The sequence below is a fragment of the Vicia villosa genome, linkage group LG3, assembly GCF_029867415.1.
Source record: "Vicia villosa cultivar HV-30 ecotype Madison, WI linkage group LG3, Vvil1.0, whole genome shotgun sequence".
Classification (NCBI taxonomy): domain Eukaryota; kingdom Viridiplantae; phylum Streptophyta; class Magnoliopsida; order Fabales; family Fabaceae; genus Vicia; species Vicia villosa.
The window spans coordinates 21,859,417-21,883,231 of NC_081182.1; the positions used below are offsets into that span (position 1 = coordinate 21,859,417).

At 32.4% G+C, this 23,815-nt stretch overlaps 2 protein-coding genes across 4 annotated transcripts; both read right to left on the minus strand.

Moving 5' to 3' along the window:
* Nucleotides 1-5,228: 5,228 nt before the first annotated feature.
* Nucleotides 5,229-8,563, minus strand: LOC131655115 (putative L-ascorbate peroxidase 6). Of its 3 annotated transcripts, none has more exons than XR_009299658.1 (9): nucleotides 8,243-8,563; nucleotides 8,003-8,130; nucleotides 7,139-7,209; nucleotides 6,953-6,995; nucleotides 6,774-6,870; nucleotides 6,395-6,478; nucleotides 6,057-6,178; nucleotides 5,748-5,929; nucleotides 5,229-5,543 (listed from the first exon to the last, which is right to left on the minus strand). XR_009299658.1 is itself a non-coding variant. In XM_058925021.1 (9 exons), the coding sequence occupies exons 1-9, from the start codon at nucleotides 8,512-8,514 to the stop codon at nucleotides 5,441-5,443; spliced, it is 978 nt and encodes a 325-aa protein (XP_058781004.1). In that variant the 5' UTR covers nucleotides 8,515-8,559; the 3' UTR covers nucleotides 5,229-5,440. The 3 variants fall into 3 exon arrangements, 2 of the variants coding, with proteins under 2 accessions (XP_058781004.1, XP_058781003.1); XM_058925021.1 differs by having other exon boundaries at nucleotides 5,863-5,929; nucleotides 6,953-6,986; nucleotides 8,243-8,559; XM_058925020.1 differs by having other exon boundaries at nucleotides 5,863-5,929; nucleotides 8,243-8,553.
* A 746-nt stretch (nucleotides 8,564-9,309) lies between these two features.
* On the minus strand, nucleotides 9,310-12,425 carry LOC131660620 (G-type lectin S-receptor-like serine/threonine-protein kinase SD2-5). Its single transcript, XM_058929898.1, has one exon. It carries the CDS (start codon nucleotides 12,024-12,026, stop codon nucleotides 9,561-9,563), a length of 2,466 nt encoding a protein of 821 aa, XP_058785881.1. The 5' UTR covers nucleotides 12,027-12,425; the 3' UTR covers nucleotides 9,310-9,560.
* Nucleotides 12,426-23,815: the final 11,390 nt, after the last annotated feature.

Genomic DNA, 23,815 nt, shown 5'->3' on the forward strand with positions numbered 1-23,815 from the left:
GAACCGCAATGACGTGAGTCGAATTAAGAATAAGAACCCTTTTGGAGCCTTAATTGCTAGGCAACATCTACCATCTCAAAGAAATGACCGTCTTGTTTTCACATGCTTTAACTGTGGAAATCCTGATCTTATGGCTAAGAGAAGTAAGAACGTGCCTAAACCTATTGATTGCCCAAGTGCATAGGTTAACTTGACTGATGAGAAATTTACTGCTTTGATCACTGAAATCAACATGGTTAGTGGATAAACATTGGCGCATCTCGTCATGTTTGTTATGATTGTGTTATGTTCAAATATACACGAATGATGAAGATAAGAAAATGTTGTTGGAATTGAAGACGTGAAGCTGAATTTCACCTCTGAAAAGACTTTAATCTTAAAGATGTCATTCATGTTTTTGAGATTAGAAAGAATCTTGTTTCTGATTTTCTTCTAAATAAGGCAGGTTTTAGTTAGTCTATATGGGCATATTTGTACACCATCACTGAGAATGATATTTTTTTGGGAAAAGGGTATGCCACTGTTGGCATCTTTTAGTTGAATGTTGAATTGAATAAAATTTCCCATTATGTTTACTCTTTGTGTGATTTTAATATTTGACATGCTATATTTTGTCATGTTAATAAGCGTATTATTTCTAATTTAAGTAATTTAGGCATTATCACAAAATTAAACTTCAATGAGTTAGAAAAATGTGAACATTGCAATCAAGCTAAAAAAACTAAGACTTCGCATAAATCACTTATTAGAGATTTTGTTCCCTTAGATCTTATACACTCTGATATATGTGAACTAGATGGCACTTTAACTAGAAATGGTAAACGTTATTTTATCACTTTTTATTGACGATTGCTATGAGTATACTTATGTGTACCTACTGAAGAATAAAAGTGAAGTGCTTGACAAGTTTAAGATTTATGTGAATGAAATTGAAAATCAATTTAGTTAGAATTAAGAGACTTCGTCTTGATATGAGAACTTAATATGATTTTAGTTTATTAAATGAATTTATAATAAAAAACATGGAATTTTACACAAAATGACTACACCATATTCTCTTAAAATGAATGGTAAAATAGAAAGAAAGAATAGAACTCTTACTGAATTGGTTGTTGTTATTATGTTGAATTTAGGTGTTACATCTCACTAGTGGGGGAATTTTTATTGATTGTTTGCTATTGTCCAGAATAGAGTTTACAAGTCTAAAAATAAGATCTCTCTTTATGAGATATTTAAGAAAAAATAACCAAACTTTTATTATATTAAAACTTTGGATTGTTTGGCTTAAGTCTGAATTACAGATCCAAAGCGAGTTAAACTTGCTAGTGGAGCCTATAAATGTGTATTCATTGGGTATTCAGCAAATAGTAATACATATAAGTGTAATGACCTAAATGCTAAAGTGGTCATGGAATCAAATGATATTGAATTATATGAAGACAAATTTCCTTTCAAATCGAGATATAGTGGGGGCACTGAATCAAATCATATTCTTGTGATAAAAAGCACCAAAAGCAACAATAAAGTAGAAACAAAACTTTTGATGAAGTAAAAGAGTAAGAGTTGCTAAATACTATGGGTCTAATTATGCAACCTATACTATAGAAGAAGATCCAACAAATCTCCAAGAGTCCTTGTCATCTTTGGATACATATTTGTAGGAAGAAGCTATTAACAATGAGATAGATTCTCTAAAATCTAACAGGACTTGTCACTTGGTAGACTTGTCTCCTGGTTGCAAACCAATCGGTTTTAATTGGTTTTTGAAAATAAACTAAAACCTGATAGAATATTTAATAAGTACAAGGTTCTCCTTGTAGCCAAAGGTTTTAGGCAAATAAATAAATAAATAAATTTATTTGATACTTTTCTCTGGTCACTAGAATTACATCCATTATGGTATTGATTTCAATTGCTTCTATTTATAACTTAATAGTACACCAAATGAATTTTAAAACGATTTTTTTAAAGGGTGGCTTAGAAGAAGACAACTATATGGACCAACAAGAAGGGTTTGTGGTTCATGAGAAAGAAAACAAAGTAAGTTAAATAAGTCTTAGTATGGTCTAAAATAATCTCCAAAGCAATGGCATGAAAAGTTTTATAACTTAATGATATCGAATGGGATACAAAATGAATTAAAGTGACAAATGCGTTTATTACAAATTTAAAAATGGAAGTTGCACTATCATATGTCTCTACGTAGACGACTTACTCATATGTGAAATCATTGTTGTGCAACAACTTTGATATGAAAAACCTCAAAGAAGCTAGTGTGATTATTGGTATCAAGATCACTAGATCTGAACAAGGAATTGCTTTGGACCAGTTTCACTATGAGGAGACTATCTTAAAGAACTATAAATAGATACTTTGATTGTAAACCTACTTACACACCATACGATCCAAGTGTTAAACTGTTTAAGAACCCTGGTGACAATGTTAGACAAACTGAATATGCGAGAATCATTGGCAATCTTAGGCATGCCACTGATTTCACTAACCCCGACATTGAATATGTCATCGGATTATTGTGCAGGTTTACAAGTAAACCGAATAATGAGCATTTGCAAGCTATTGAGAGAGTCATGTGATACCTTAAGAGGACCATGAATCTCGATTTTCATTATCATAGATTTTGTGTTGCACTTGAAGGATACATTGATGTATATTTGAGCACATAATTAGATGATTTTGAAACAACTAATGGTTATATATTCAGTATAGTTGAAGGAGGTGTATCTTGGAAATCTAAGAAGCAGATTATATTGACTCAGTCCATGATGGAGTCTGAAATGATAGAATTAATTATTGCTAGTGAATAAGCAAGTTGGTTATGATGCTTACTAGCTCATATTTCTTCACGGGAAAAACCTATGACAATTGTATTGATCCACAACAGTAGTACCACAACTATTGCAAAAATTGAGAATCGTTATTATAATGGTAAGAGATGTCAAATAAGAAGGAAGCACATCACTGTTAGAGATTGTATCTCTCGAGGAGTTGTAAGAGTGTATCAAATACACATGATGAAAATTTAGTAGATCCTTTGACGAGAAAATTAGCTAGAGAGAAAGTTCATAACACATTCAACAAGATGAGACTAATGCCTATAGAGAATTGAGTTGTTCATGATGGTAACTCGACCTAATAGACTGAATATTCCAAAAAAAAAAGGTTCAATGGGTAATAACAAGTTATGAGTATATGAGGTTATCATGCTATTATAAATAAGAGAAACATGAATCCTTAAGCGATAAGAGGATGAGAAAATATAAATTTTTAATAAGATTTATACTCTGTATGAGGGAGTACGAGGGATGGCAAAAAAAATCGTACCCGTGGAGACCCGCGGGTAAAACCCATCACGGGCACGAGTAGGATGGCTTAATGGGTATCCATGAGTAAAATAAACAGATAAATAGTTATCCATTTATTCATGGGTATGGATATGGATTTGATGGTACCCGTACCCGCGGGTATCCGTATCTGTTAATCATTAACAAAATTGGTTGTTTGATCTAAAATTATTGTTATTATTATTACTATTATTATTATTATTATTATTATTATTATTATTATTATTATTATTATTTTGTTGAATATGAAACTATTATTATTTTTTTAATCTAATTTAATTATTTGATAAAAGAAGAAACAAAACGAATGTGACTTATGTTTGTTATTATTATTATTATTATTATTATTATTATTATTATTATTATTATTATTATTATTATTATATTATGTTAAACTGAAATTATTTTGTTGTCTTTAAAAGAAATAGAAAATTTTATTTAATTATATATATATTTTTTAAAAAATATTTAAATAATAGTATCCATGGATACCCGTAAATATCTGCGGATATCTCAAAATCTACGGATACCCGTCTAACGGATATCCCCACGGGTATGGGGCGGGTACGGGTATCATATTTACTAAACGGGACGGGTAACGGGAAACTACTATCTGTGTCCATGGGTACCCGTTGCCATCCCTAGGGAGTATCTAGCTACATAAGTACTCTTGATAGACTCACATATGTGATTGTGGAACTTAGGCCAGTTCTTATGATATTTCGAGGGAGAATTTCTGGAGTCTTCACTAAACTAGGATAGACATGCAGGGCCATTAAAGCACGAATTTTTAGAATACACTTTAAAAAAAGATTGTGTGCGAGTTTGATGTCTGAGATAGTGTTCAAGACAAATGTGCATTTCTTGTTGAATTAGAATCCTACTTGCTACACAAAGGTTCAAGTCGTAGAAACCTTTGTTTATGCACAATCTTAGAAATGTTTGACGTTACTTCTAAAATAACTTTTTTAAATTCATGCGGGGTTGTTGGAAATTAGTGGATTAGTGGAGAATTGAAAAAGATTGTTGTAAGAGCTAGTATGTGTAGAGGTGAATTTAAAAAAGTTCATTAAAGTCTCACATTGGAGGGATACCACACTTTAGTAGTACTTATATATGAAATGTTGGTCTCTTGGGGTGTGCCACAGGGGTACGCAATTTTGTGAAAGGGTGAGGACGCACCACCATGAACCATCACAAGCACGACCACCGCCGTCTGTTCGGACGATTTGATTCGGGTCGGACGCGAGGTTGGTGAAATTTATTAATTAATTAATTTGCGTGCTGTTTAATGGTAACCCCAAACTTAGATCGAGTTTGCCTTGCATTCCACGTTAATCCTAATTGTTGACCGATTTTTACCGTACCTTCCACGTTTTCTTGCTGACTGAGTTCCATAACGGCTAATTTTGGGACAGATCCGCTACATTCCTCCACGTTTTCTTCCATTCGGGTTAGAATTTCATATATAAATCAAGATTTTCGCATCGAATTTTCACATTTCGAAATCTTTCTACTCCCTCTCGTCTCCACTTCATCTATAATTTTCTTTTGTTTTTTTATTTTTTATTTTCAAGTGGCTTCTTCGCATCATCTACGGCTGGTACTAAAATCAAATACTGATAGTGATATTTATACCATATTCGACCGGTCATAGTGTCATCAGAGTGTAATTATAGACCGATTATCTACAGTGAAAGTAGTAATTCTACATTATAATACTGTGTTGTTTTATCCTGGATGCATCGTGGTTGAGTGACTGATTTGCATAATTTTAAACAGTACCGTGAAGTGTTTTAAAGAGAACGACCTACTACTCCACGACTCATAAATTTTTTCAGTGGCATATTTTCAAAACCTTGAAACTAACAATAATGGTTTCTTTGTCCTTTGTATTTGTATGCTGGTTTGAACCAGAGTAAGAAGATCGAAGCATGTCAACCAAACCAACAAATTTAAACACTTCGGTACACAAATTTAATGATGTACATCTTGATAATCAAAATTTTAACACAGCTCCTTGAATAGTAATAATCAAGGTGTCCTTTGAATGTAAGTTGGAACTTTCAACTCCTGAATTATAAGCCACTCCACCTCACACCAGAATTCACCAGCTTGACATACGCATTTTTGAAATCTTCAAAGAACATATCCTCATTGTCTGCGTACTTTTTAATCCATCTGTTCAATAAATGAAGTTCTTGTAAGTAATGCACAATGAGGTAAGAAAGGAAATAAGCAGAAATATAATCATCACATGCAAGTGGAGTTTTAGTCATTTACTACCGAATAAAGGCTATCCTAAGTTTTTCTTTGAAAACATGGTATCCGGCCCTATGACCGAGTAATCCGAGGGACCAATTGATAGACTATCTGCAGCATTACCTCTTATTTTCTAGAATAATTGAGATCCTAGTGCTTGCCTACTTCACAAAAATTAAATGCAATGGAGTCAACTTTATTTAATTGTAATATATGTGCTTGTTAAACCATAAAGAACCTTAAGCATTCATCATCCTCGACAAGTGCGTGATCTGAAGGAAGACCAATCATAGTCGACATACCGCCTGTATGAAAGAAAACCAGCAGACGAGAACAAAAACATCATTAATATCAAAAAGTGACAAGAACAGCTAATAAATTTAAATATGTTCGACAAAGCAAACTTTTAAATGAAATAAGTTGTTACTTTACCTGAAGGCGTTGGTGGCTTTTCCAACAGAACCTTATAATACGAATTGTCAAAAGAAGTAGGGCTTCCAAAACCCTTACTTCCAAGAGTGTGAGCTCCAGACAAAGCTACCAGTTCTTGTGTTCTGTGAAAGAAAAGTTTCAATTGGATGTCAATAAATGAGAATGAGCAAAACGAATTCTGGTGCAATAATATGAAGAAGATTTTCTCCCATTGACAAATATTAGCACACAGTCAATAATTCTGTTCAGTAATCACTATATTGAATGGAAATTTCAGGCAAACAATCATTGAGGCCAAATACAAATGCTAAGTAAATGGGATTTCATCTCATACTCACGAGAAGCCTTTTTTCTGGAAGCATCTTTTCAAACCAGAAGCATCAAGGGTTTCTTCAGGAAGTTTCCCTTCAGGATCAGGCCCCCTACCATTAAAATGATTGAAATATTATAGACAGAAGACAAAACCAGGTTTTTATTATCTAACAACAAATGAGTTAAATCTACATGAAGCTGTTTCTTTCTAGTTCTTCACCAAAAAGGTTGATCATTTTTAATAAAACAGCATGAACATAGTCCACAAGTAGATTAAGTAATAATATCTGGAGAGAGCCTAACATATAACTTGTTGTTTGTCATCATTACGAGAAATGGTCAGTTGCTTGTCAGTTGTCATATCATATATACTGACTAGAGAGTACTAGACAATCATCATCTTACAGAGAATCTTGTCTTCCGAGCGAAACTTGGATAGTAGGACCACCACATACTTCAACAGCTTCCGCTCCAGCCACCGCAATAACGTCCGCCCAGGATACTAACAAAGGTAAACTAAAATCTGTTGATCAAGACCAAATCAACACTTACTATTAGCAGCAATTATCAGAGAAAACAAGGACCTGGATGGATCGCATCTATCTGAGTCTTGGCTTTCTGCAGAACCTAAACAATATGTGATAAGTCCACTGAGTCGTTAGTTTGGCCATATAGATAAAATATAAGAAATCTAACTTGATCAATAAATTCAAAGAAGCCACTCAAGTATTACAAGAAGGGGTCTGAGAAAATAGTGAGACAGAGCATGCCTTTACTGATTTTTTCAGACCAGCATTTTCAGGTCTTTCAAGTTCGTAGACTATAGAACCATTCATGCCACCTGCAACAACAACAACAACATGAACATACACATTTTTTAAAAATTTGAAAAAATAATTATTGAAATACACAATTGCTGGTGATGAAACTACTACCAAGAAAGTGTTGAGAAACATGGTTGAGCCTAAGAGAGAGAGAAATAAAATAAGAGATGATTGAATTGTTTTGTATTGATTCAATGATAAGATGGTTGTCACAATGAATACATGATACACTTTATATAGTGATCATGACCAACTAGCAAATCTTAACTAACTAACTAACTAATAACAACCTATAACCAAATATAACAACTAAATCAACTGGCTCTAGCAGAAAGCATAACAAAAGACCAGTGTTTCAAATTTAATTTCTTTGCCCAGACTTCGAGCAATTACTGAGCAAAGGCTTGAATCACATGATAACATGGTTTGAGAACTAATCAGCCGTGAGAATAATTACTTTACATTACATTTGAACAAGTAGTCACTACTTAATGGATTAACACTGGAGTTTTACATAGTTTAGGGCCTAGTAGGGCTGTCGTTGAGTGTGTGCAAAGCGACCTAAAGCACAGGGTCTCACACTTTTTCATGATTAAGCTATGCAAAAAGGGTCTCCATAAACATATTCCACAATTAATTAACAGTTAAATAGGACCCCTTAAAAATGTACAACTCAACTGAATCTAACTTCAGCTTCTTACACAGGACCTCTTAGATGTTTGAGACGACTCTGGAGCCTAGTGCTGAATGCAAAACTAAGTGATCAAGAAATCAAGTGAACAACTATTAAATTTCAGCTGAAATAAATACCTGTATTGTCATCAATTTCAAAAGTTCCAGCATCATGAAAAACCAAACGAAGCACACCGGCGGCCTTTCCCTTTGACAATACCTTCCCCAATTCTTGTTTAATTCGAACATATTCATCTCCACCCGGTCTACATTAGGCGAAAAAGCAAAACAAAATACAAATATTACATCAAACAAGCAATGAATGTTAGTGAATTCCTCCAATAATCATTTGAATGCAGAATATGATTGGGTGCTTACGGCGGCGGCGGCGGCACGGCGGAGGCCGGGAGAGAACCAAAGATGTGAGTGAATGGAAGAAGACATGGCAAAGTGGCGATGCTGCATATTACACCTCTCCTACTACTCGAAACCCCTACATCACCTGAAGAAGCATGGTCGTTGGACCTATCGGAGCGGAACTTTAGGGTTGAGAAAGAGGGTGGTTGCAATTTGGCGGGAGAATTAGTTTCACCACCTGGTGCGGTAGCGATGGAGCACTGCACAATACGGTTAGTCACAATTGAACGCATTATCTCTATCTTTTTTATTTTATTTTATTTTATTGGATATTATATATATCTAACTCTTCATAAGCCGCCATCTCCTTTTTTTTTAACTCTACTTGCAATAATCTCTTACCTACATGGGGATGCACTCTAGAGTGGGTAGTGTACCATCTCTTAATGCACACTCAATAATTGATTTTAGGTTTTTTTTTTTTTTCAATTAGTTTATTGGTTGGAATTTTACCTTTTAAAGATGAAATAAGTCGGATGTCGTAGATTCGAAACTGTATTATTATATTTGATGTTTTTGCATAACTATCAATTGAATTAATTTAACGAGAAATATATTTTACTTTAAACAGTGCATAACTAACTAACTACTTAACTAATTTAACGAGATTATATTTTACTTTAGACACACTAGTTAACATGGTATTAGATGTGTATTTCAATTTTAAAAGTTAGAAGTGGTTGTTGAAAATTATACATATATTATATGTGGTTAATGATAGACATATATGTGGTGAATAGTTATACATATGGATATTACTAATTAGAGATGTGCATGTGCTTACTACTAATTATAATTATGTAGTTACTAGTTAGTAGTATGATCATGATACAACATGTAACACACTCAAATTCCATTTCAAAAATACTATTCTTTTTCAAGTACTTTTTATTCTTTTTTTATTTTCCTCAATTTATATATAACTTGTAATTCAAGCTATCCAACGTGGGTTAACAAAACTAAGTAATTCTTATTTTTAACAATATTAAATTTTTTTTAAGCGAGTTAGGTGAAATGAAAAACCATATTCAAACACAAGTGGTTGATATGATGAACGCCATAAATCTAGTGGCATTAAAATTTAATTTAATGTTATAGAATATAGGCTAATACTACAAAATTTGAGGAAATTAAAAAACAAAATTTACATCATACAAACATACAAGCCTATACAAGAGTAACCAAGACTGAATAGCTCAGGATTTACATATCAATTTTCTCAATATATTACATTATAACACCAAAAAAAAGAAAGGAAAATACAGAATTATAGTTACTGTTATCTGGGGCCAGAAAGACGAACTGCAGATAGATAAGCATCACTATTACAATCTGATGGACCAGAAGAATTTCCTCCTTCACTAGATGATTTAAACACAGTTGCATAAAGTCTAGAACCCAAATAAGAACTAGTTGGTGGTTTAGGAACAGTACAAAGACCTTCCAACATTTGAACAACCTTTGTCATTGATGGTCTCATTGACATGTCTTCTTGTATACACCACAATGCAACCCTTATAGCACAATGCACCCTATCATCATGCTCATCAATTTGCAGCTCAGAATCGAGTATATCTCGCATTTTACCTTCCTCCATCATCTTGAAAGCGAAACTCGGGAAATAGTTTTTCTCCGAAGTCTCGTTAGTATCGTAGTTCTTCCTTCCGCCGATAATCTCTAGCAACACCATTCCGTAGCTGTATACGTCGCTTTTCTCTGATATAGCGTAGTTTGTTATCCACTCTGGTGCGAGGTAGCCGCGTGTTCCTCTTAGCGTTGTGAAGACATGGCTTTGTTCTCGGTTCATCAGCTTGGCTAAACCGAAATCGGAAACTTTAGCCATGAAATGATCGTCGAGAAGTACGTTTTCTGGCTTGATGTCACAATGAACAATCTTTGAGTCACAATCTTCGTGCAGATACGCTAGCCCTTTCGCTGTTCCCACTGCTATGTTATACCTTGTATCCCAATCCAAAAGAAATTCGCCTTTTTTCTTCTTGAATATCCATTTATCCAACGAGTTATTTGCCATATACTCGTAAACTAAAAGCCTATGAGTTCCGTCTGCGCAAAAGCCTTTAAGCCTTACCAAATTAAGATGATGAATGCTTCCAATGATGCTAACTTCGGCTCTGAACTCTTTCTTCCCTTGACCAATACCTTCCAGTTGCTTCACGGCTAATTGAGTTCCATCAGGTAGAACTCCTTTATAAACTGAGCCAAAACCTCCTTGACCAAGCTTCACTGAGAAGTTATTAGTTGCAACTTCAAGATCTTTGTATCGGTAACGTATTGGCATACCGGTTAAATTCTCCAAGAAATTGTCCTCTTCTGAATTCTCCCTTGGAGATTCAGGTAACATTTTCTTTTTCCTGTAGTATCTTACCCCAACAAAGATCAGAACAGAAATCACAAACAAAGTTAATACAACAATAACAACAATGACAACGATGTGTGTAGGTCTAACTCCACTTCCTTTTTCGCCTCCATCACTCGATACCTTAATGTAAGAAACATAACCAGAATCACCATTACCAGATTTCTGAAAACTTCCTACACTCTCCAGAAGGAAACAGTTTCCTGAACTCTTATGAAAGAACATTGCAAGACAAGAGCAATTACCACGACACGAAGTTTGACACCCAGCCAAATCAGTTTTCGAAAATGGCTGCAGATAATCAAGAGCAAAGTAACTAATCCCATCATCACCTTTCAAAAGTTCAACAGATTTTTCTGGTTTACCATCATCACAAGGAGAAACAAAACCAGGTTTACAACTAGGAACAACAGAAAGACAGCTACACCTGCTACTGCGATTAGCCGTGCATACACTGTAAGGATCACAAGGCTCCGGTGTACCACAAGGATCCTGCGGTATCCTTGTCGAAGAATCACCGTCCGATCCACCACTGTTGAGATTCTTGAAACTAATAACACCATCCCATCCCAAAACAGCAATCCATGTCGCATTATCACCCGCATCAGCCGAGAATATGAACTGCCACAACAAAGACTTCTTCTCATCATAAAATCTCCAAGAGTTATCACTAAGATTCGCCGAAACCACGACATCACCATCCTTATCAACCGTCTTCCGGTTATCCTTCTGCATAGTCCAATAAACCTGTGGTACTCTAAACCCAGCAGAAAGAACAACATTCCCAGATTCAATCTCAAGAGCATAAACCAAACTATTCGAACCAGGCTCACTAGTAAGCTTCATCCCCTTTTTGAAAACCTGTTGAGGCAACAAAGTATCAGTCGGAAAATCAAAACTCTGCCAAATCACCGTACTGTTATTATCACCCCCAAGCAAAACCAAGTTTCCATTATCCTGCAACACCATTGAAGAAACCCCTTTGTTAATTGTGTTTGTAGACCAAATCAAAACACCATCTTTTGATAAAAAAGCATTTCCTTTTTGATCAAAGACGAAGTTATCAGAATTGGAAACAGGTTTTGCTCTATTTGCAGTCCAAATCACGGTGGAGCTTGATACGTGGAGGATTACTAGTAGAAACTTGGTGGAGTCGTTGACGGTGGTCATGAAACCAAAAGCGAAATTTAGGTTTTTTGAGAGGAGGAATTTACCCTCTCTGTCAATCCAATTCATCTGTGAACCTTGTGTACCAGGTAAGATTTTGCCGATGTATTGAATACCACAGAAACATGGTTTTGACATGAAGAGGATTGAGATAGACAAAACAACAACAACGTAGGAGGAAAACAAATGTTTTTTTACCATGTTTTGATTATGGAAATTTGTAAAATGGAATTAGTTTGAAAGAGGGAAGAGAAGCAGAGAAAGTAGAAGAGTGTTAGCTGGCAGAGTAAATGGATGGATATGGGCGCAATGAATGAAGTAGATGAGAATTTGAACCGGGCTTGGGCTTGAACCGGGCTGGGGCTTGAACCGGGCTTGTCAGGTAGGACTCATCTCGGACAATATATGAGTTATAAAGTCGGTTTTATATAGATGAGATAAGACTGATCATCTGATCATAGATTGGTCAGATAAATTTTTCGTCTTATAAGTTAGTTTTGTATAGATGAATTGTGTTTAGGGTTTCATGAAACATAGATCTGACTTTGACTTTAGTTACATCACCGTCTTTTGAAAGGTGGTTTGTTTGTTGTAACCGTGAAACACATTAATGGGAGTGGTTTTCACTTTTTATTCTTCTTCGTCGTCTTTGTTTCGTACAAGTGTTCTTATTTTAATTGTTTTTGTATTTACTAGTTGTGAGCGCGTTGACGAATTGACGGATCCATGAACCGTTGCTTTTTCTATGTGAGTATGGGAAAAAGTGGTGGCTACATTATTTTAATTTATTAATTTTTAATAACTTGTTGTTTGTTTATCTAGGTGAGGTGACTATTGCATTTCATCACCCCTGTGTATGTGGAGTATTATTTATTAATTTTATCAAGATAAATACAACATGATTTTGCGGTTGGAGAAAATACACTATTGGAACACGGGAGAAAAGACTCAAATGAATGGAAACTGAAAAGTGTATACGAGTCTATTTTGTATTGTTATTAATGAAGCATTTATACAAGTACGGTATAATCACACATGGACTATAAGTGTCACAACTAACTTAGAGTTGACATTTAGTTATAGTTAATGTTTAGATATTGTGGAGATTTGTTTTCTTCTATTTCCATTATGTAGGTGTAGTTTATGTATTTATTTCTCTATTATTGCTTTGATTCACATTTTTATAATTTAATGGTTTTGATTGTATTTTATTTTAAAGAAAAATTGTGGAAATATTTGACAAAAAGCTACATATAAAAAGATGAAAAGAAAAATGTAAATCACTCACATGAAATTAAGGAGTAATAAATAATAAGAAAGAAAGTAGATTTAAACTCTTCTATTTACGTGTAATTTGTGTGATTTGGTTCTCTTACTAGGGTTAATAAATTTTTTGGGCCCTTTAAATATTTTGGATTTTGTTTTTAGTCCCTCTAATATTTTCTTCAAAGAATAGTCTCTCTAAAATTTTCCATCCACATTTTTTGTCTCTCATGCTAACATCCGTTAACATAGCTGACGTGACACTGCATCTGTGGCAAAGATGCTGACATGGATGCCACATGGCATTTGGTTTCCATTTTATATTTTTTAAATAAATTTTATTTATAGCGACAAATATTCCGTTGCAAAATCCATCGCTAACATGAACATCATATAAAAACCCAGAATTTGTAGCTAATCCGTAGCTAATTTGTAACTAATTCCTAACTAATTCAAAGACATCATTTTTATGACTTAGAATTTGTTTTTTTTCATACAAGAAAGTTTATCACATTATAAGGATATCTCTCACAAAAATTTAGTTTTTTTTTACTTGAGAAGAATTAAATATGATTTTTTTTACGAGTCGATTTTCTTTAAAACGGAAACAAAGAAAATGTTAGCATATGATTGATTTTTAGGCTATTACTTTTCAGGGAGTTATATCATAACATATATAAAATATCTACAAAATTTTATTTCATTCCGAATCAGTCTCGATTTATTTTGATTAATAAATCGAGATTTATGTCATGAAACTTTGCAGATAATTTTTATGTGTTATCATCTAATTCCTTGCAAAATATTAGCTAAAAAATCAACCATATTTCAATATTGCGTTGTTTCTGTTTCGTGGAATACCAGAGTTTAAAAAATTATTATTTAATTAACCTCATGCAAAAAAAAAATCAATTTTTGTGGGAGAGATCCTTATAACTTGATACATTAATGTGAAAAAAATTAAAGCATGTCAAACATTTTACAATCAATAGGGTTAAATTTCTCATTTCGTCACTTGAAAAAATACATTTATATGTGTTTCGATAAAAAAATCAAAATAAATCGAAACTTATTCGAAATGCCATGAATATTTGAAGATATTTTATATATGTTATGATATAACTCCCTGAAAAAATATTAGCCTAAAAATCAATAATATGCTAAGTTTTTCTTGTTTTCGTTTTAAAAAAAAATTGATTCATAAAAAAATTCATATTTAATTTATCTAAAAAAAATTAAATTTTGGTGAGAGATATCCTTATAATATGATAAACTTTCTTGTAAAAAATCATGAAAAAAACTAAATTGTAGATCATAAAAATGACGTCTTTGAATTAGTTAGGAATTAGTTACAAATTAACTAAGGATTAGCTACAAATTCTGGGTTTTTATATGATGTTCATGTTACGGATGGATTTTTCTGTCGCTATAAATAAAATTTATATAATAAATCTAAAATGGGGATCAAATTCCACGTGACATCCATCAGCATCTTTGTCACGTCGTAGTGTCACGTCAGCTCTGTTAACGGACGTTAGCAGGAGGGATCAAAAGTGTGGATGAAAATTTTTAAAGGGACTATTCTTTGAAAAAAATATTTAGAGGGACTAAAAACGAAATCTGAAATATTTAGGGGACCAAAAAATTCATTAATCATTATAATATATAATTTTTTATATCATTTGTCGATAACAACAACAAATATACATAATATAACAAAGTGAATCTTTATCTTATAATAAATTAATCTTTCTTTTTTAAAATTTATATTTCTTCATACAGTTTATTGGTCATACTATATTATTTTCTTGTTCAACTTCAATGAAGGTTGTATTTCATATTATCATTAAAAACTAAATTTATATTGCTGCTAACAATTGGTATAAGAGTCAATTATAAAAGTGTAGAATGATAAATTTTTATTTTATATTTGGTTATATAATATAATGGCTTATACTAGTGGATCAATCAAGGTTGGTAAATATAAATTTGAAAAATTCAATGAAAAAATTGATTTTTTTCCTTTGGAGAATGCATATTAAACACTTTATTTCACAATATTAGCACAAAGCATTAGTAGGAAAATAAAAAGAAACATGTGAATATGAAGGATGAGGATTGAGAAATAGTTCTTGAAGCACAAGCCGCCATAATGTTATGAATTGAGAGAGATGTTTCATTCTTGGTAAATGAAGAAGCAACGACAACAAAGTTAAACAATAATTTCATGACAAAAAGTCTAACAAATCGGATCTACTTGAAATCCAAATTGTATACATGCAAGATGGAGGAAGGCACCTCAATCTGAAATTATATAAACAGGTTTGATAGGATTATATCATACTTAAAAAGTTAAGATTGATGAAGAAGACTAAACACTCATGTTATTACTTTCATTACCAAAGTCCTACGAAAATATGGTTCAAACATTGATACATGTGGGTGATACTTTAACCCTGAATGAGACTAAAATACAACTTTTAGCAGATGGTCTTTGAAAGATTGCTACAAGTGGGACGTCGAGCAGTGGAAGAGAACATAGAAAACAAGCTCAAAGATTGTTTGTTAATAGAGGAAGGACTAATGAAAGAGGATAATAAGGTAGGAAAAGAAGTCTATATCAAAATCTAGCGCTCATGTAAAAAGAATGTGCTTTAAATATGGCGTTCTTGGACATTTAAAGCAAATTGTCCAAATAAGATGGTATTATTTAAGAAACATGCCAACAACAGTAATAACCAGATTATATATTACTCCCTCCGTTTTTTATTATAAGTCGTTTTGAAGAAAAAAATTGTATTTAAATATAAGTCATTTTACAATTCCAATAAATAATTAATGCTACTTTTCCTATTATATCCTAAAATATTTATTATTCTCTCTCCTTTCAATTATATAAATTTATCTTCCATATGTCATTAATGAAGGATAATTTTGTAAAAACCTTCGTAATTTCTCAATCTCATACAACAATTATTATTTTTCTTAAACTGTGTGAAAAGTTTAAAACGACTTATAATAAAAAACGGAGGAAGTAGTTGTTTTAAAGATATAAAATACGTTAAGCATGTATATATTTAGGTGAACACTCCGTACCTTTGAGTTTAGATGGGTACCGGTACCCTCAACCAATCAAATGTTATTATTTCATGTCATGTCACTTACCTATATTAATTTATTTTAAAATAAATTAATATTTAATAACAGTTTACGCTAAAGGTACCTGTACCCAACTTGAATTCATGGGTACCAAAGAATTGAACACTCCGGTACCCTTGAGTTTAGATGGATACCGATACCCTCAACCAATCAAATGTTATTATTTCATGTCAATCATTTGTTTATCGTAGCCAAGTGGAAAAGAAATTGTTTAGTTACCCAAGGTAGTGAATTCAAATGTTGTCTCCACTTTTTTTCAATTAATTGTTTTTTTTAATAAAAAAGCCTCATAAAACGATTAATTCATTTAAAAATTATTGAAATAAATGTGTTATACCATATCCACACCTCTTAACTTAGTATTTATAATATTTTATATTTTTTTATTATTTCAATTTTATTTATGCTACTATAGTATTCTTTTGAAGATATATACTAAAAATAACATATATTATATATGTTTGTACTAAAAATATATGTACATGTAAGTGAGTATTATGGTCTATTTTGTATAAGTGTAATTGAAACTTTAGCATAATGTATTAAAATTTCGAGGATCTTTTAAAATAAAAATTTAAAAATATTTTTATTTTTAATTCGTACGAACTAACACATATGATTGATTTAATAATTTTCAGACATGACAAAACTTGGCGAATAAACGAATTTTACACACAAAAAAATTATAAAAAATAATTGTATGAGACGGCTATAATTTTGATTAATTGCTCAGTTTTTTTACTAGGGTTCATTTTTGTTATTTTCCCTGTGCCTCTTAAAAGTCAGGACCGACCTTAGTTTCCCTGTCTCGAAGTAAAACAACAAGAATTATCATAGCCGAGTTATGTCTCAAATGATGAGGATGATTGTTTCTTTGTCTCAAAGTCAAACCATGCTATTTTTGGTAAGTGGATGTTTGATTCATGAGCCTCACACCATATGTACCCAAATATGAAGTGGTTTACTACATACCAAAGTACATATAGTGGAACTATTTTATTATGAAACAACCATGTCTACAAAATTATGGACTACGATACAATAAAAATCAAGATGCATGATTGAACAATAAGAACTCTGATGAATCTGAGACATGTTCCAAATTTGTAGAAAAACCTTATTTATCTTGGTGTACTATAGGAAAATGGTTGGAAAAAAGTTATTGAAGATGCAGTTTTAAAAATTGTACGTGGTTCGTTACTTGTGATGAAGGGAGTTCGTCACACAAATATTTATTCTCTTATAGGTGAAACTCTCACAAGAGATTTGACAATTAGAATCAGTGGAAGTAAAAATGAAATAGAATGCATGAGGATATGACATGTGTGTCTAGGGCATATGTCCGAAAATGGTCTATCATTGCTTGGTGAGAAAGGTTTATTAAAGAACACAAAGAAATTATAAATAGAATTTTGTGAACATTGTGTGCATGGTAAAACATATCACTTGAAGTTTTCTAAAAGAAAGCACAAAAATATAGGATTGTTAGACTATGTGCTTGTTAATGTTTGGGGTCCAACTAAGGGTAGTTCCATGTAATTCGTTACATTTTTTTATGATCATTCTATGTATTCTTGGATTTACTTTTTCAAACATAAGAATGAGGTATTTGGTATTTTTCAAGTGTTGGAAAGCAATGTTTGAGAACATAACAGGTAGAAAGTTGAAAACTATAAGGTCCAACAAACGTATAAAATTTACTGAGGGAAATTTCAAAAAGTTTTGTGAACGAGGAGGCATTGTAAGACACTAGACAGAAAAAGACACGCCATAACAAAATGGAGTCATGGAAAGACCAGATAGTACACTTCTTGAGAAAGTAAGGTGTATTTTCTTTAATTCTATGTTAAGTCGAGAATAGCGGAGTTACACCTTATAGTGTGTTGTCAGGTGAACATGTTGATTATGACATACTCAAAATTTTTGAATACACATTCTATTATCACATCAAGGATAATAAAATTGATAATAGAGCAAAGAAAGTTATCTTGCTATGATATGCAAAAGGGTCAAAGACTATGTCTTTGGAGTGTATGAGGTTCTAAGTTTATGATTAGTAATGATGTCACGTTTAATGAAAAGTTAATGGTGCCTATGCACAGGTAAACTTAGTGGAATATGCACTATCGATTGAAGATGATAAGCCCTTAAACTTCAAGCAAGCCATATTGCCACACTTTGCACCGTCGATGGTATAGCTTCCATACTGGCTGTGGAAGCGATTGCATCAGTCGAGTTCGCAGCGATTGTACCTTTCTCTGTTGTGTTAGTTGGTTGTTCTCCACTATTGTTATTTCTTTGATTTACCATCCTAGTACACTTTCTGTTCATCTTATTAGGGTAATCTTTCGAAATTCTACCACTCATTAATCTCATGCACACTAAGACTCATAAATTTTAAGAACAAAGAACTTTATATGCAACTAATAAGAAAAGTTAACTTTGACACAAGGATCCCACTAGGCGTGCCAATTTGTTTACCCTGGATTTTGGTAAACAACCTTTAGTCTCTTTATTAAAGGTTACTTGCAGGATTAACTACGGAATTCTAGGACATAGTGCCAAAGTCATATCAATTTTGTGTTTATTTGTGGTGATGTAGATGTTCAGTTTAATTAAAAATATTTGTCGAAACTTAATTCTTAAAACTAAACTAGGAAATTGACTGGAAAGTGTAAAGTGAAAAAAGGGTAAAATGTTGACAAATGAATTAAGAAAGAAAAACTTTAAATTTGCAATAAAAATAAAGTTGCTTGAAATTTATAATATGGAATGCATACATACATTTTCCAAATGACACTCTTTTCTCTCTTTGACACATATACTTTGAGTTTCTTAAGAAATGTAACAAATGTGAACCCCTAAAATTGGAAACAAAAGCTACTTATATAGATATCCTAAAATAACTGTATATAATGGTCGACTAAGCGAATTCCGCAATGTTTTCTGATTCATGCAAAATTTTGTCCCACAAACTTCCACGTGTCTTTGAAAAAACTGTATGTCCTTATCCACTTAAACCTATCTCGATTGCGCTTCATGGCAACAAGAGAGCTCAAAAATTTTCCAAGTCCTTAGAACAACATGACTTCGGCTCTTCAATAGAAAAGATCCGACTGAGACCCATGGGCGCTATATTTTGATGAACTCAAATAAACGCAATGAACTTTCGGGTCGGCCAAGACTCCTTCAACAAAAAACATAGGCATCCATACCTCTGCTTTCAAAATACTGACCCTTATACCTTGTCTTACATATATGTCGAAAATTTCAAAGTAACAACACCACATGCAATGGAGTATCTTTTTCAGGATGATTTTGTGTTGTTTGAAAAGTGATTAATTTAAAACATAATTTAAAAAAGTAGTTATTTAAATTTTTTTTTAATTCAAAATTCGTCGCTGCAATTTAAGCCAGAGTTGGACAAACATGAGAATAGCCTTAAAACTTATGCAATTAACTCAAGTAGCATGAGTGTGTGGGTCCATTTTTCTACTTTGCCTCCTATTTGACATTTTCCACGCTGCCTAGATTCACAAGCTGATTAGAACATTCTTAAACTTTTTTTTAATGAATAATTAAGTAAAACAAAATTTGGTTGAATTGAAGTATGTGTATTTTTTATATTGTTTTGTTAATAAATAATTTTAAATTTAAATAAATTTTATTTACAAATATTATTACTCAACTAAATTTAAGATACCGAAACATCCAACTTCTTTTAATTAATAAACCTAAATCAATTTAGTATTAATAAAACTAAATCAATTTAGTATTTTAAACTTTTTGATGCAACTAAAAAATATGTCTTCAAAAAGGTGTTGGTTGTATAATTAATACTTCTCTTTTTAAGTGTCATTTTAGAATAAATCTCTTCAACCAATATAATTGATTGTTAGAGTTATTTTTTTTATTATACCCTCATTTATTTTCTCTTTCTAAATAAATTTAATCATATTAGGAAGATTCTAAAGTCCCACATTGGTTGGAGAGAGGGACACTCCTCATCTTACCAACCGGTTTTATAAGGTGAGTTAGGTCAAACTCTAATATGGTATCAGAGCCTATCGATCGGACCATGGGCCGCCCACCATTAATATCCACGCACCAAGCCCAAAGAGTGCTGGGCGTGAGAGGGTGTATTAGGAAGATCCTAAAGTCCCACATTGGTTGGAGAGAGGGACACTCCTCACCTTACCAACCGGTTTTGAATGGTGAGTTAGGTCAAACTCTAATAATACTCTGTCTTTTTTTCTAATAACTAATTAAAAAATAATTAATTTTATAGAAATATAAAGTGGAGTTATTGATAAAATAAGAGTATAATTAACAAATTATAAATATGCATAACCATGACCAGGGGTGGCCCTGAGCATGGGCTCGCGGGGCGGGAACCCAGGGCCCCATAATTTTAGGGGCATCAAATTTTTTATCCCTATATATAATAAAAGAGAATTTTCTATTATAAAAGTATTTGCTAAAATTTATTTTTTTTTAAAAATCCTAGCTAACAAATATATAGGGGCACTACAAACTCAAAATTAATAAAAGAATATAGAGAATCTAGCTTTATAAATGCTAAGGCTAGTGCTAAAAAATATTGGGAATGAAATGGAGATTGAATGTGTGTTTATTCAAAAACGTTAAATTCGTAAAAAACAACATTATGATGAAAATCCATCTCAACCCACACAACTAAATCTTGAGTCTGCTGAAGAGTCTTTTTGAAATCACTGTTTCTTATATATTGTAGATCAAACAACTGGCTCACTTGATAGAAGATTAGAGCAGTATAACACATATGAAAATAGTTTTGGATTCTTGTTAGTATTGAAAGGCTTAGATCATTATTTGATAGGGACTTGAAAGCATGTCGTAAACATCTTGAAACTTATTTAAAACATGACGATTCTCTTGATCTTGATGGTGAAATTTTGTTTGAAAAATTGAAAGTTATTAGAGAAGCTTTAACAGTTGAATCAAAATCAAGCTATATTATATTGAGTTCTTTAAAGATTCTTAATTATTTTCCTAATGATACATAACTTATAGAATAATAGTAACTATTCCTATCAGTGTTGCATCATCTGCTGAGAGAAGTTCTTCTAAATTAAAGTTATTAAATCTTATTTGAGATCTACTATGTCACAAGATAGATTAAATAATCTTACGTTGATTTCAATTGAAAATAATTTTTGAAGAAACTTGATTATGAACAAATTATTAATGATTTTGCAACAAAAAATGCTAAGATGATGATATTTAAATAAGAAGAAGAAGAATAATAAGTCTCTTTATAGTGGTTAATGTTTTGATGTAGTATAAATATTGATTTAAAGATCCATACTTGTGTTCTTTTTGCACAATGTCAAATGTGTTTTTTTATCCTTATATATTTATTGTTCAAAAAAAGTTATAGGGGTACCATTCTTTTAATTCGCCCAAGGCACCCAAATTCAAAGGACCGGCGCTGACCATGACATGTGGTTATGCTTATGCCCCCACAACTCTTTTTTCACTTTCCAATTTCTCTATTAATATAATCTATTTATTAAGGAAAACACCCAACACCATGTGTAATTGTCAATTGCAAACAAGAGAAGGTAACCTTGTAATAGGTTCATCACGATTCAAAATTCGAAACATCTCAAAAGTCACGATATTGGATTACTAAAGTTAAAGTATTGATGAAGATACATTACTTTTAGGATAACTTTTTTTTAATCTCTTAAGAAATATTTGTAGGAATTTTGTTAATATTTGTCTTTGTTTGGAGTTATTATGGTAGATTAGATTGCATAACTTTTCTCCCATGTTTGGTAGAATTACGGACATATAACCACCATGGCATTACAAGTTTTGTTTTTTGTTTTTTTAATCGGTAACCATTGTACGGTTAGAGTGGTTTAAAAACTTTATTAGATTTTATCGCAATAACGTATGGATTTGTGCAAGTACTAGAATAATTTATTGACATTATCATAGAAACTTCTAAGGTAAGGGATCTAATGTATCTCTCACAAGTACACCATGTTTTATAATTGTTTGATGAAAAAAAATTCACATATATTCATTAGATTATACCACACCAAATTTGATTTCCACCTGAAATTTTCCACTATTCAACTATTTCCTCGGCTAAATTACTTGCTTGTGCAAGATGAAAGTAAACAAAAATCATAGAAAAATGAATTGCAAAAAGAAGGGAAAAGGGGGGTCATTGCCCCAATCCTCTCAATATCCACATGTCTATCACAATTAAATTTACAAGTTTCAGAACAATTAAGCAATAAATCTTTTGCAGAAACTATTCCTCTATAAGTATTTTTTTTACTTCATGATTGATAGTTAGCAACGGTAAATTTCTATAAAAACTAAGGATTAAATTAAATAGAAAGGGTTAAAAAACACTGCAGATGAGAAATTGAAAGAGCAATCAAAAAATAAAATATAGAAACTCAACAATTCATAACATCTTCATAATTTATTTCCCTCGCCATAATCCAAATCACACAATAAACTATTTGTTCACCTAGTAGCATCGTCATTTCAAGAATTCCCTATTCAAGCAACCAAATTGAAGTTCATGTTGAAGATCAATCGTTGTTGTTGTGTGCTTTGCCATGTTCTCATACTCACTTCAAAGAAATTATCTTGTATGAAAGAGGTTGCTTGACTTTTGAAGAAGTTCAATCCCCCTTGTATTCAAATGACTTGAACGAGAGGAATGAGCATAAACCATCATCTGTTGGTGAATGTTTGTCAGTTAAGGGAAAATTCTCGAAGAAAGATGGTAAGTTTGAAAAAAAAGAAAGGTAAATGTCAACAAAAATCTTGTGGTGGTGATACTTATTCAATTAGGTGTTATCACTGTAAGAAGGAGGGACACACATGAAAGGTGTGCCCTGATCAATAGAACAATCATGGTGGTAAGGACAATGGTAATGCAACAATTGTGCAAGATGATTTTGAACCATCTGATGTTCTTGTAGTTTTGAGCAGCAATTCTTGCAAGGAATGGATCATGGATTCAGGTTGCACTTGGCACATGATTCCAAACAAAGATGTGTTTGAGGAATTTTGTGATAAAGATAGTGGATCAATACTGCTAGAAAACAACAAAGCCTGCAAAATTGCAAGAATTGAATTTGTAAGATTCAAACTCCATGACGAGTCAATAAAACAGTTAACCAGTGTCATTTATGTACCCGATCTGAAGATAAATTTGATTTCTCCTGGTAAATTAGACAAGAAAGAATATGTTTTCAAAGGAGAGCAAGGTATCATAAGGGTAATAAGGGGTCGAAGGTAGTCTTGAGAGACATCAAAAGGCAAGGCCTGTATACCCTTGAGGTTGAGGTTATAACTGGTTCAGCAGATGTATTGTCCATAATACCTGTGTTGAAGACTGAGTTATGGCAAAAGAGACTTATCCATGTTAGCGAAAGAGGCCTGGTCGAATTGTTGAAACAAAATATGCTATGTGGTGACAAGGTCGAAAAGTAGGAGTTTTGTGAACCTTGTGTATTTGGTAAATCTTGTAGGGTGAAGTTTAACAAAGGTAAACA

Coding starts and splice junctions, on each gene's coding strand:
- LOC131655115 (XM_058925020.1), bottom strand. CDS start 8,514: ATGCGTTCAATTGTGACTAACCGTATTGTGCAGTGCTCCATCGCTACC. Junction 6,871..6,952: donor GATAGATGCGATCCATCCAG/GTCCTTGTTTTC, acceptor TACCTTTGTTAG/TATCCTGGGCGGACGTTATT. Junction 5,930..6,056: donor AAAGCCACCAACGCCTTCAG/GTAAAGTAACAA, acceptor TCTTTCATACAG/GCGGTATGTCGACTATGATT.
- LOC131660620 (XM_058929898.1), bottom strand. CDS start 12,026: ATGGTAAAAAAACATTTGTTTTCCTCCTACGTTGTTGTTGTTTTGTCT.